At 45.7% G+C, this 12,979-nt stretch overlaps 1 protein-coding gene across 3 annotated transcripts in view; it reads right to left on the bottom strand.

Annotated features, from left to right (window-relative positions):
- SLC39A10 (solute carrier family 39 member 10) overlaps nucleotides 1–12,979 on the bottom strand; it is a 69,613-nt gene that overhangs the window by 32,571 nt on the left and 24,063 nt on the right. The window contains exon 1 of one of the 3 annotated variants that reach the window (XM_077319512.1): nucleotides 6,175–6,657. The exons of the other annotated variants lie outside the window; for them this stretch is intronic. Coding sequence (XP_077175627.1) covers nucleotides 6,175–6,280 — 106 coding nt within the window. The 5' untranslated portion in view covers nucleotides 6,281–6,657. Of the gene's footprint in view, nucleotides 1–6,174; nucleotides 6,658–12,979 lie in introns of those variants that run through there. 3 annotated transcript variants of the gene reach the window in all.

Raw genomic sequence — 12,979 nt, 5'->3', positions numbered from 1 at the left:
ATGGGGGATTGGAATGCTAAAGTAGGAAGCCAAAAGATAACCGGGATAACAGGCAAGTTTGGCCTTGGAGTACAAAATGAAGCAGGGCACAGGCTGGTAGAATTTTGTCAAGAGAATACAATGGTCATAGCAAACACTCTTTTCCAGCAACCCAAGAGACGACTCTACACATGGACATCACCAGACGGTCAACACAGAAATCAGATTGACTATGTGCTCTGCAGCCAAAGATGGAAAAGTTCTATCCAGTCAATAAAAACAAGACCAGGAGCTGATTGTGGTTCAGATCATGAGCTTCTTGTTGCAAAATTTAGGCTTAAATTGAAGAAAGTAGGGAAAAGCACTAGGCCACTCAGGTATGAACTAAATCATATCCCTGACGAATACACAGTGGAGGTGACAAATAGATTTAAGGAATTAGATCTGATAGACAGAGTGCCTGAAGAACTATGGACGGAGGTTCGCAACATTGTACAAGAGGTAGCAACTAAAACCATCCCAAAGAAAAAGAAATGCAAGAAATCAAAATGGCTGTCTGAAGAAGCTTTACAAATAGCTAAGGAGAGAAGGGAAGTGAAAGGCAAGGGAGAAAGAGAAAGATACACCCAATTGAATGCAGAATTCCAGAGAAAAGCTAGAAGAGATAAGAATGCCTTCTTAAATGAACAGTGCAAACAAATAGAAGAAAACAATAGAATGGGGAGGACCAGAGATCTTTTCAAGAAAATTGGAGATATGAAGAGAACGTTTCATGCAAAGATGGGTATGATAAGGGACCAAAATGGTAGGGACCTCACAGAAGCAGAAGAGATCAAACAAAGGTGGCAAAATTATACAGAAGAACTATACAAGAGCGAGCTTAACATCCCTGATGACCACAATGGGGTAGTTACTGACCTGGAGCCAGACATCCTGGAATGTGAAGTCAAATGGGCCTTAGGAAGTCTGAGCAACAATAAAGCTAGTGGTAGTGACAGCATTCCAGTTGAACTATTCAAAATCTTAAAGGACGATGCAGTAAAAGTGCTACACTCAATATGCCAGCAAATTTGGAAAACTCAACAATGGCCACAGGATTGGAAAAGGTCAGTTTACATTCCAATCCCAAAGAAGGGCAATGCCAAAGAATGTTCAAACTACCGCACCATCGCACTAATTTCTCATGCTAGCAAAGTTATGCTCAAAATCCTACAAGCTAGGCTCCAGCAATATGTGGACCGAGAACTTCCAGAAGTACAGGCAGGATTTCGAAGAGGCAGAGGAACTAGAGATCAAATTGCCAACATACGCTGGATCATGGAGAAAGCTAGGGAGTACCAGAAGAACGTCTACTTCTGCTTCATTGACTATGCTAAAGCCTTTGATTGTGTGGAGCACAACAAATTGTGGCAAGTTCTTAAAGAGATGGGAATACCAGAGCATCTTATTTGTCTCTTGAGAAATTTATATGCAGGTCAAGAAGCAACAGTGAGAACTGAACATGGAATCACTGACTGGTTCAAAATTGAGAAAGGAGTTCGGCAAGGCTGTATACTGTCGCCTTGCCTATTTAACTTGTATGCAGAGCACATCATGAGAAATGCGGGATTAGAGGAGTCACAAATTGGGATCAAGATTGCAGGGAGAAATATCAACAACCTCAGATATGCAGATGATACCACTCTAATGGCAGAAAGTGAAGAGGAACTAAAGAGCCTGTTGATGTGGGTGAAGGAGGAGAGTGCCAAAGTTGGCTTGAAACTCAACATCAAGAAAACAAAGATCATGGCATCCGGCCCTCTCAATTCCTGGCAAATAGAAGGGGAAGAAATGGAGATAGTGACAGATTTTATTTTCCTGGGCTCCAAGATCACTGCAGATGGGGACTGCAGCAAAGAAATTAAAAGACGCTTGCTCCTGGGGAGGAAAGCTATGGCAAATCTAGACAGCATCCTAAAAAGCAGAGACATCACCCTGCCAACAAAAGTGCGTTTAGTCAAGGCTATGGTCTTCCCAGTTGCAATGTATGGCTGCGAAAGTTGGACCATAAGGAAGGCCGAGCGTCAAAGAATTGAGGCTTTTGAACTCTGGTGCTGGAGAAGACTCTTGCGAGTCCCTTGGACTGCAAGGCGAACAAACCAGTCAGTCCTGGAGGAGATCAGCCCTGACTGCTCTTTAGAAGGCCAGATCCTGAAGATGAAACTCAAATATTTTGGCCACCTCATGAGAAGGAAGGACTCCCTGGAGAAGAGCCTAATGCTGGGAGAGATCGAGGGCAAAAGAAGAAGGGGACGACAGAGAATGAGGTGGATGGATGGAGTCACTGAAGCAGTAGGTGCAAACTTAAATGGACTCCGGGGAATGGTAGAGGACAGGAAGGCCTGGAGGATCATTGTCCATGGGGTCGCGATGGGTCGGACACGACTTCGCACATAACAACAAAACCATAATTTTTCTTCTAAGTGCTGAAATTTTATTATTTACACCCAACATTTTCCTTCAGATCCTTAAAAACCATTTTTTCCTTTTTGAAAACTATAACTGAGAAGTTTTAAATCCTTGTATCGCCTAGAAAAAACAAGTTCTGGGCAGCCTGTGACTGAAAAAGCATACTTCGTAATCAACACCTTCAGCAACGGAGAACACAGGAAAATAAATACAACGCTCAATCCTATTATGAAGAAGAGTTGGTTCTTATATGCCGCTTTTCCCTACACGAAGGAGTCTCAAAGCGGCTTACAGTAGCCTTCCCTTTCCTCTCCCCACAACAGACACCCTGTGAGGTGGGTGAGGCTGAGAGAGCCCTGATATTACTGCTCGGTCAGAACAGCTTTATCAGTTCTATGGTGAGCCCAAGGTGGTTGCAAGTGGGGGAGCGCAGAATCGAACCTGGCATGCCAGATTAGAAGTCCGCACTCCCAACCACTACACCAAACTGGCTCCTTATGTTAAGGATATGCCAGCAAAAGCTTGAAAAATGACCAAGAGACAAAAATACATGTGGTGACAACAGTTTCTGAAAACGTAGTATGCTAGCTTACCTAAAGCTCTGGGGGTATATTTACTAAAAATTCCAATAGTTTCCACTACAGTTCAGTACTATGCAGAATTCAGCCAGCAGGGTACCATATCTCGGTTGATAAGTGAACAACACGCTCAGACAGCCTGCCTCCAGTGCCCCCCTTGTCCCGTAGTACTTTGTAGGCAAATCTCCCCCATGGCACTATCATCCATTTTGGAAAATATTGACTAGCTTGACCTACACCTTAGAAGGCTCTGTAAAGAACTGAAAAACATTAAGCATTTGAAAAAGTGTTAAGCTGAAAACAAAGGTGGGGATGATAATATGTCGAGAACATTTTTCTTTCATGGGGGAGGAGGGATCCCCTTTAAGTTTCACTAATCATTCTGATGTATGTACAAAAATATTCATCCTACAGCCATCCTGCTACCAGACATTGGTGCCTCTCACTCCACAGTTGTGTACTGCTCCCTTGCTCCAATATGATGGATCCTCAACTCTGGGTTGGGAACGACCTAGAGATTTTGGGAGTGGAGGCTGTGGAGAGTGTGGTGTGAGGAGAGGAACGGTCTCAGCAGGATGTAATACCCACACAATCCACCTGTCAATGTTTAATCGAATTCTGAAGTAGATGAAGAAGTAGACTATGTGGAGAAGAAATCTCTTTATTAAAGAATATATAATGAAACAGGTGCATGAAGTTCTTTGCTGAAACTAAAGCTAGTGTAACAAGGGTGGTTCCTTTTGCTTTAAGTCATATCAGGGATCTATATGATTTTGACGTGGACAACTTTAAGGTTTACGTAAGCTTTTCTCATCTCACAAAAATGAATCACAGACACTCAGTAGGTTCCCATGCATCAGGAGAGGCCATGGCTCAGTGAAAAGGAAGGAAATCTCAGGGTCAATCCCCAGTGATTCCAGTTAACAGGAGGCATCTCTGCTTGACACCTGCCTGTCTGAATAGACATTTCTGACCCTAATGGACCAAGAGTCTGATTCCATATGAAGCGGCTTCAAGTATTCATGTGATATCCTGGAAGCTTGAAAGCAGTGGTTTATAGAAGTACGCCAATTCAGAGACTTCCTTTCAAAGACAAGGCATTCTGAACAATCAGTTCCAAGTATTTAGTCTTCTGGGGGGGGGGGTGGATTTTTTTCATTAATTCTCAAGATAATTCATAAAAACATTAAGAAAAACCATTATGGATCAGACAATGGCCCATCCAGTCCAACACTGGTCCGCTAGCAAAACCAGAATACCAGAAGCCCTCCCACTGTTTCCCCTCAAGCATCAAGAATACAGAGCATCACTGCCCCAGACAGAGTGTCTCATCTAGACCTTGGGGCTAATAGCCATTAATGGACCTCTGCTCACTTCTTGAAGCTGTTTATGCTTGTAGCCACCACCACTTCTCATGGCAGTGAATTCCACATATTAATTACTCTTTGGTAGAATCATAGAATCATAGAGTTGGAAGGGACCTCCTGGGTCATCTAGTCCAACCCCCTGCACTATGCAGGACACTCACAGCCCTATCGCTCATCCACTGTAACCTGCCACCCCCTTGAGCCTTCAAAGAATCAGCTTCTCCATCAGATGGCTATCTAGCTTCTGTTTACAAGCATGATTTGACGGACTTACTAGATCGTGGAAATTCAACTGAGGTTTTTTATCTGGATTTCAGTAAGGCTTGGTTCCCCATGATGTTCTGATGGGTAAACTGGAAGACAGCAGACTGGATTTTCAGATGGTTAAGTGGACAGGAAACTGGATAGGAAACTGTACTCAAAGAGCGGTTGTCAACAGTATTTCATCAGATTGGAGGAAGGCAAGCAGTAGGGTGTCACAGGGCTTGGGTCCGGTACTTTTCAACATTTTTAACATGGAACTGGATGAGGGGTTGGAGGGACTACTAATTAAATTTCCAAATGACATCAAACTGGGAGTTCTGAACTCTTCAGAAGATAGAGTTCAATGAGATCTGAACATGTTGGGAAAGTGGCCGAATGAGAAAAAAATGCAATGCAAGAAGTGCAGAGTTTGACATCTGGGTCACAAAAATGAGAAGCATGCAGCCTGGGTAGGAGATACACTTCTGAATAGTGATATGTGTGTGTGATTACACATATATTGGGGTTCTTGTGGATTGTAAGCTAAATATGAGCAGACAGTGTGATGTGGCGATGTGTCCTGCTGTATACCACATTGGTCAGACTGCATCTAGAGTCCTGTATGCAGTTTTGGAGGCCTCACTTCCAAAAAGGATGTGGACAAAATGGAGAGGGTTCATAGCAGAGTGACAAGGATGATCCGGTGCCTGGAGATCAAACCCTCTGAGGAAAGGCCGAGGGACTTGGGAATGTTCAGCCTGGAGAAAAGGAAGTTGAGAGGGGACATGATAGCCCTCTAAGTATTTGAAAAGCTGTCAGAGGAGGGCAGGGAGCAGTTCCTGTTGCCAGCAGAGGACTTACAGGGGCGTATTTAAGCTATGTGTAGAACGGTTATCGGCTACATATCAGAAAGAAAAAATTCAGAGTAGTTCAGCAGAGAAATCGGCTGTCTAAGGAAGCAGTGAGCTCCCTCTAACTGGGGAGCTTTAAGCAGTGGCTGGACAAAGCCTTATCCTGGATGTTTTAGGCTGATTCTGCATTGAGAAGGGGGTGGGACTAGATGGCCTGTATGTCCCCTTTGAACTTGAGGATTCCATGATTCTATCCACAATCGAACTTCTCTTTCACAAGAATATACTAATATAACCCAACCATGCAGATCTGCCTGCTACGTACTGTGTATGTATACACTTTCATAACCATTTAAAAGGAAACAAAGAGAGTTAAGACAACATAAAAGGCTTATAAGATCACAAAGAAGGGGAAAATGGAGAGAAAGTAAGTGCTTATCATATAAGAACGCAGAGTCAACCAATTAAGTTGAGCGGTGTCAGATTGTGGATAGACAACACTTCCTTGAGACAATGCAGAAGTGGCCAAAATCCACTATCACAAGCTTAAATGATTTTTTTTTTAAGTTACAGAATTTCCATGGAGAACACATTTTTTTAAATTCTCGTTGCCCATAATAATCATGGAACCTCCATACTCTGAGGCAACATACCAGACACCCCAGAACAAAAAGCCACTGATGAACCGCTTACATGCATCCAGCTCACCATTCTTGCAGAGGGTTCCGGACTGAACAAACTCTTTCATGAGACACAGCAAGGTATCTTGTAATGTTTCGGGACTGAGGATGATCCATCTCTCGCAGCCCTCCATGTGGGAAGAAACTCCTACTGTGCAATTAGGCCTGCCTGTCGTTACATGACTCCGCAAACTTCTTTAGCCCAAAGCAAAAGGCTCTCTCCTAACGTCTCATTTATATTTCTGAACACTCCGGTTTCTACTTCAGCCGTTTATCGGCAAAGCTCAACAATCCACGCCGGCAAAACCAATTGTCTGGATTGGTTTTGCCTCTTCAGAAGAACTGTTTTCACACTGTCGTGGTTGCTGTCTTTCGGCCACAGAGGCATGGAGGTATCTCCTCTATCTCCCAACTGAAGGCGGGGGACATTCCTTCCCCTGGGTAGCATAATTTGCATGGCATTATTCTCCCTGCTCCTTGGATCAAAGCTTATGATACTCCTTTCCACTCCGCACCTGCCAGGTTTCTGCCGCACTGCCAGTCCGGTCTCTCCTCTGCCCCAAAGAAACTGACTGAGGGCGCGCTCCACCAACAGGTTGAGAGTTCAAAGTTGTTTCTGAATGGAAGACTGTTCTTAACACATAATTTTTTTTTTAATCAGTTATGCACACTCATTACAGCAGAAAGGAACAAGGAGTTTTTCAAGACGCTGTCTTGCCTTTTATCTGAAAGATGCACAGTTCGCTGATGAGTCTGTTACTCTTCAAAACAGCGCTGAGATGCAGGGCCACCAACTGGCTACAACTGGAAAGCCTTTGATGGCTGTCAAACAGGGCACCGAGCCAAGATGCTGTCCTTGTGTAGGCGGCGGCTTACCTGTTCTGCAGCATTGCAGTGACACCTGACAGTCAGCACCGGAAAGAAGGCCACTCGCTCGCTCTAAGATCTGCAATCAGCTTTATTTAGATCCCCGCCTTTCTCCCTGATGGGAGGCCCAAAGTGGCTGACGGCATTCTCCTCTCCTCCGTTTTTGTCCTCACAACAACCTGGCGAGGTAGGTTAGGCTGAGAGCATGGGACTGGAGCTAGGTCAACCAGTAAGCTTCCATGGTGCAAGTAAGAGATTTGAACGTGGGTCTCCCAGATTCTAACCACCACACCTGTGCTGGATCTTTCAGACTCCGTGCAGGAGGAGGAAAGGGACTGCTATAGCCTTGAACCAGGGGTAGTCATACTGCGGCCCTCCAGATGTCCATGGACTACAATTCCCATGAGCCCCTGCCAGCAAATGCTGGCAGGGGCTCATGGGAATTGTAGTCCACAGACATCTGGAGGGCCGCAGTTTGACTACCCCTGCCTTGAACTGTACCCAGGGCCACATTTTAAACTGATCTCTGCTTGCTATTGTACTTTGGTAACAATACTGAAATTCCATTTAAACAAAACGGGCAGCAGCTGCCACAATGCGTGGGATTTCCAGGCTAAAAGCCAAGAGGAGCTGCTGACGGTCTCGATAACCCCTTTAAGCCTTCACATTCCCAAACTATTGTGAGCCAATCAATAAAATGAAATCATTACAAAAGATTAGGATTTCGCTGATTCACCAGAGCGGCTCAGTAGCTTATAAGGACACTAGCAATAAAGCTCCTTGTGCAAAAAAAAAAAAAATTACAACAGACTCTAAAAAGCTATTGTTGGTAAAAGCTGCCCAGAGCCCATGGTCCAGGTGGGACACGGCTGCCTCACTCCGCCCCCACCTTGGCCTGCAGGATGCCCTTCGTCAACGCTATTGCTGCTCAACTCCAGGCTATAACGATCAGCCTCCCCAGGCGAAAACAGCTGCCTTGGAAGAGGGACTCCGTGACATTGCACCCCAGTGTGGTTTAGAGATGCCCGCCTCTGGGTGCGACCAGGGCATCCCCTGGCATTACAGCTCATCTCCAGGCAACAAAAACCAGTAGCATTGGAGGAAACGGCTGCTTTGGAATCTCCCAGTTAGGTGTTGGTAACCCTATCCTGGCTGATTCCAAGACCTTTGACAGTCTCCCCATGCTGCCCAGCATCCTGCAGGGGCAAAGCTGAGCCTGGCCCCCTTTCTCTATCATTCATGCCAGCTTGCTGCTCGTCCAGCTTCCCCCTCATCATCTGCTCACTAACACACACATCCTTCCAAGCACATGAGGAAAGAGAAAGAAGCCTCCAAGGCAGGGCAGGCTAAGCTGGGGGTAATTCCCAGGAAGGGCACAGCTCCTCTGTTTATCCTACCCAAAGCATTACACTACATGCTTCGTCTGTCATTGCAAGGGTGGGAGGAGAACTGTGCCAGGCGCAGAGTTTTAACTGGCTTTGGCAGCTGCAGCAGCACTGCTAGGAAATTGGGAGCTTCTATCCCAGCCAGAAAAAGAGCCTCTTGTGGCGCAGAGTGGTAAGGCAGCAGACATGCAGTCTGAAGCTCTGCCCATAAGGCTGGGAGTTCAATCCCAGCAGCCGGCTCAAGGTTGACTCAGCCTTCCATCCTTCCGAGGTCGGTAAAATGAGAACCCAGCTTGCTGGGGGGTAAACGGTAATGACTGGGGAAGGCACTGGCAAACCACCCCGTATTGAGTCTGCCATGAAAACGCTAGAGGGCGTCACCCCAAGGGTCAGACATGACCCAGTGCTTGCATAGGGGATACCTTTACCTTTATCCCAGCCAGCTTCCGTGGTGGGTGCAGCTCTCCCACCTTCACACTTCCCCCCACAGGCAGAGCCTCATCACCCACTGCCAGCCGCTCCAAAATTGGGCACTGGGAACCCTGTGGGACACCTAACTCCCGCCACTGACTCTATTTGGACTCTGGTGGCTACGTTGTTGTCATGACGCCATTAAGGGGGAAGGCATGTCATTAAGGGGGAAGGACAACTGTCACTTTTAGAAACCTGTGATGCCGACTGGTTGACACTACGCCGATAATGCTGTGGGGAAAATGAGTAATCATCATCACGGCTTGCATTTTTATACATGGAATGATGATAAGAATAGCCCTGATGGATCAGGGCAAAGGTCCATCTAATCCAGCATCCCGTCTCACAGTGGCCAACTCATCCCTCTGGAAATCCAACAATAGGGCATAGTGGCCAAGGTCTTCCCCTGATAAGGACATCAGAAGAGCCCTGTTGGATCAGACCAGTTGTCCATCTAGTCTAGTATCCTATTTCACACAGTGGCCAATTAGTTCCTCCAGAGGGCCAACAGGTCATAGAGGTAGAGGCCTTCCACTAATAAGAGCACCAGTGGTCCAGCCTCCTGTCTCACACAGTGGCCAACCAGTTCCTCCGGACGGCCAACAACAGGGCAGATAGGCTGAGGACTTCCCTGGGTACTCTCTCCTGGCTCTGGGATTCAAAGGATATGGAATTTCTCCTCAGTCACCACTGCTGGTAGCCAAAGATAGACCTATCCTTCATGGATCTGTCTATGAGAATATCATGGCTACTAGCCACTGAAGACAGGTTTTTAATACTGTTTAAACCGGCACGAGCCAGCTGGACCAGGAATGGCGGTTAAGAAATATAATAAATAATTTTTTATCAATGATTTGGACAAGGGAGCAAGGAGACTCCACTAAATTTGCAGATGACACCAAATTGGGAGGAGTAGAGAACACCCTAGAACACCCCGGAGTTCAGCAAACTCTGAACATGCTGGAAAAGTGGGCAAATGAGAACAAGATGTAATTTAGTAAGGAGAAGTGCAGAAGTGCATCTCTGGGCCACAGAAATGAAAAACAAGCATATTGGATGGGAGATACACTTCTGGGTAGCAGTGTGTGTGAATGTGATCTTGGGGTATTGGTGGACTGTAAGCTAAATATGAGCAGACAGTGTGATATGGCGGTAAAGAAGGCAAATGCATTCTTGGGCTGTATCAACAGAGGCATCCCATCAAAATCAGAAGATGTCATAGTCCACCTATATACTGCCTTGGTCAGACCCCATCTGGAGTCCTGGGTGCAGTTCTGGGGATCTCACTTTAGAAAGGACGTGGAAAAAATGGGGAGGGTTCAGAGGAGAGTGACAGGGATGATCTGGGACCTGGGGACCAAGCCCTATGAGGAAAGGCTGAGGAACTTGGGAATATTCAGCCTGGAGAAGAGGAGGTTGAAAGGGGACATGATTGCTCTCTTGAAGTATTTGAAAGATTGTCAGAGGATGGCAGAGAAAAGTTCCTGTTGGCAGCAAAAAACAAGTCCCACAGTAATGGGTTTGAACTACAAGGATAATGATATTGGCTAGCTATCGGGGGGGGGGGTGGATTCACTGAGTAGTTCAGCACTGGAATCAACTGCTTGAGGAGATGGTGAGCTCCCACTCACTGGCAGCCCTCAAGCAGCGGCTGAACAGATACTTATCCTGGATGCCTTAGGCTGATCCTGCTTTGAGTAGGGGGTTGGACTAGATGGCCTCTATGGGCCCTTCCAACTCTATGATTCTACTGAAACATTTACATGTGTTAATTAAAATCTACTAGTGTAGATGAGAAGGACACAATGCATAAAATCCTAGGTGAAAGTGATCCGGAGATTATCCGAGTAGTAGCCAGGGTATTGTTAACAATACAAAGGGAGAGTTGCTTAAATCTGAGCCGGTACTGGCTAAGAGCGGACCTCTGTGAGCCCGCTGTGGACCGCGCATCGCAGTATAACCATCCTGCAACATTTGTGTGTTGTTGGGGGATTGTGCATGTCGTTTGGTCGCACGGTTTGGCTGTACCATTTTATCTTTTTAAAAATCATTGTTATTCCAATAAAGGTATTCTGTATTCCATGTGTTAACATTTGCTGTGAAAATCCAACTCAGGTCAAAAGATAGTCTAAAAACTTTAAAATAATTTAATTACATTCGCCATAGATAAGACTGGGTCCTGCTCATCCTATGAGAAACAATGGACAGATGCATCAGCCATCTCCACTTATAACTTTAGAAATAAAACCCTAAGGAGCCACAATGTCAACTCCATTAACACATCTTGCCAATTAAAACTGCAGTTCAAGGGAAGCTGGGGGTGTATTTGTTCTTCTTTTACAAGGGCACAATCTGAATTGACCTTGTCACACTATGTCGAAATAGTTACAAAGGCAATTTTATTTTCTAAGAAGAAGTTCCACCGTAACCCTCAGCGACACGTTCCACCTTTGCACAATCTTACCAGGTAAGAAGATGAAAAGAAACATGAAAACAGGCTGGAAAATCATCCATGGACGCACTAGAGAACAATGTAACAGAACATGGTGGGACAATATAAGAAAACGGCCCTTTCAGACAAGGTTAGGTTTGTCCCCAGTCAAACAAAAGTTCCACTTAACACTGCCTGAGCCTGGTTTTCTATTTTGCTACAACTTTACTGATACAACTCCTCTGCTAGGATTAAATCCTAGTAAACAAAGTGTGCCTTGCTTCTGAGTAGACACAGAAAATTGCGATGGAAAAGCAAGAATATCCCAGACTGCACTGGATGTGCCTTCTGATGGCACCTGGTTATTGACCACTATGTGATGCTGTGTGTTGCACTGGATGGGCCCCTGACCTGATCCCAGATGGCTTCTCCTATGTTCTGGGGCAGCGATGTTTTGCATTCTTGGCGCTTGTGGGGCAACAGTTGGGAGGTTTTCTGGAGTTCTACTCCCACTGGTAGACTTTCTGATGGCTCCTGGGTTTTGATCACTGTGTAACACAGAGTGTTGGACCGGATGGGCCATTGGCCTGATCCAACATGGCTTCTCTGATGTTCTTATGTCTGGGGCAGGGATGCCCTGTCTTCTTGGTGCTGGGGGGGGGGCACAGAGGGAGGCCTTCTGGAATTCTGACCCAGCTGTTGGATATCCAGAGGGAGGTGTCACAATAGTGGGTTTTGGCCACTATATGACACAAAATGTTGGACTGAATAAACCCCTGGCTTGATCCAACATGGCTTCTTTTCTAACTCCACTTTCTTGGGTGGAAAGTAATGCCAACTTGCACCTGACTTATGGAGACCCCACAGGGTTTTCAAGATAAGAGGCAGTTTCCTATCACCTGCCTCTGGCTTGCTAGTCAGTCAGTGGGAGGCAACAATTGAATCTGGGCCTTCTCAATTTGCAACTCAGTCTCTTCACCACTACAATATACAATCTCTTAGTTGGGAGGAAGTCCTATTGAACTCTGAAACACCCATTCATTGTAAGCCTAATAGCCCACATAGCGTAGTGACGAGAGAACCGTCCAGAGGGAAGGGAGCAGAACCAATGCAATGAAATTAATTCAAAAGAAATTCTGTCTAAGCATCAGGAAGAAGTTCCTGACAGTTAGAGGGGTTTCTCAGTAGAAAAGGCTTCCTCAGGAGGTGGTGGGTTCTCCATCTTTGGAGATTTTTAAACAGAGGCTGGATAGCCATCTGACGGAGAGGCTGATTCTGTGAAGGCTCAAGGGGGTGGCAGGTTACAGTAGATGAGCGATTGGGATGTGAGTGTCCTGCATAGTGCAGAGGTTGGACTAGATGACCCAGGAGGTCCCTTCCAACTCTATTATTCTATGATTTAGGAGACCCAAGTTCAAATCCCTACTCTGCCATAGAAAGTTGCTGCATGACTTTGGGCCAGGTTCACTTTGAGCCACTTTCAGCCTAAGCTACTCCACAGGGTTGGCGTGAGGATAAAATGGAGGTCTAGATAATGATGTAAGTTATTTTAACTCTTCACTGAGTCAAAAGGTAGGACATAAATGAAGTAAACGATTTCTCTTACACACATACCTTTTCAGATCCCATGAGTGACTCAAACATACATAGACCCCGAAAACAGGGGTCTTCAACCTGGT

This window comes from Paroedura picta, chromosome 2 (genome assembly GCF_049243985.1).
Source record: "Paroedura picta isolate Pp20150507F chromosome 2, Ppicta_v3.0, whole genome shotgun sequence".
In the NCBI taxonomy this organism is placed as follows: domain Eukaryota; kingdom Metazoa; phylum Chordata; class Lepidosauria; order Squamata; family Gekkonidae; genus Paroedura; species Paroedura picta.
This window is presented reverse-complemented; position numbering and strand designations above follow the sequence as displayed.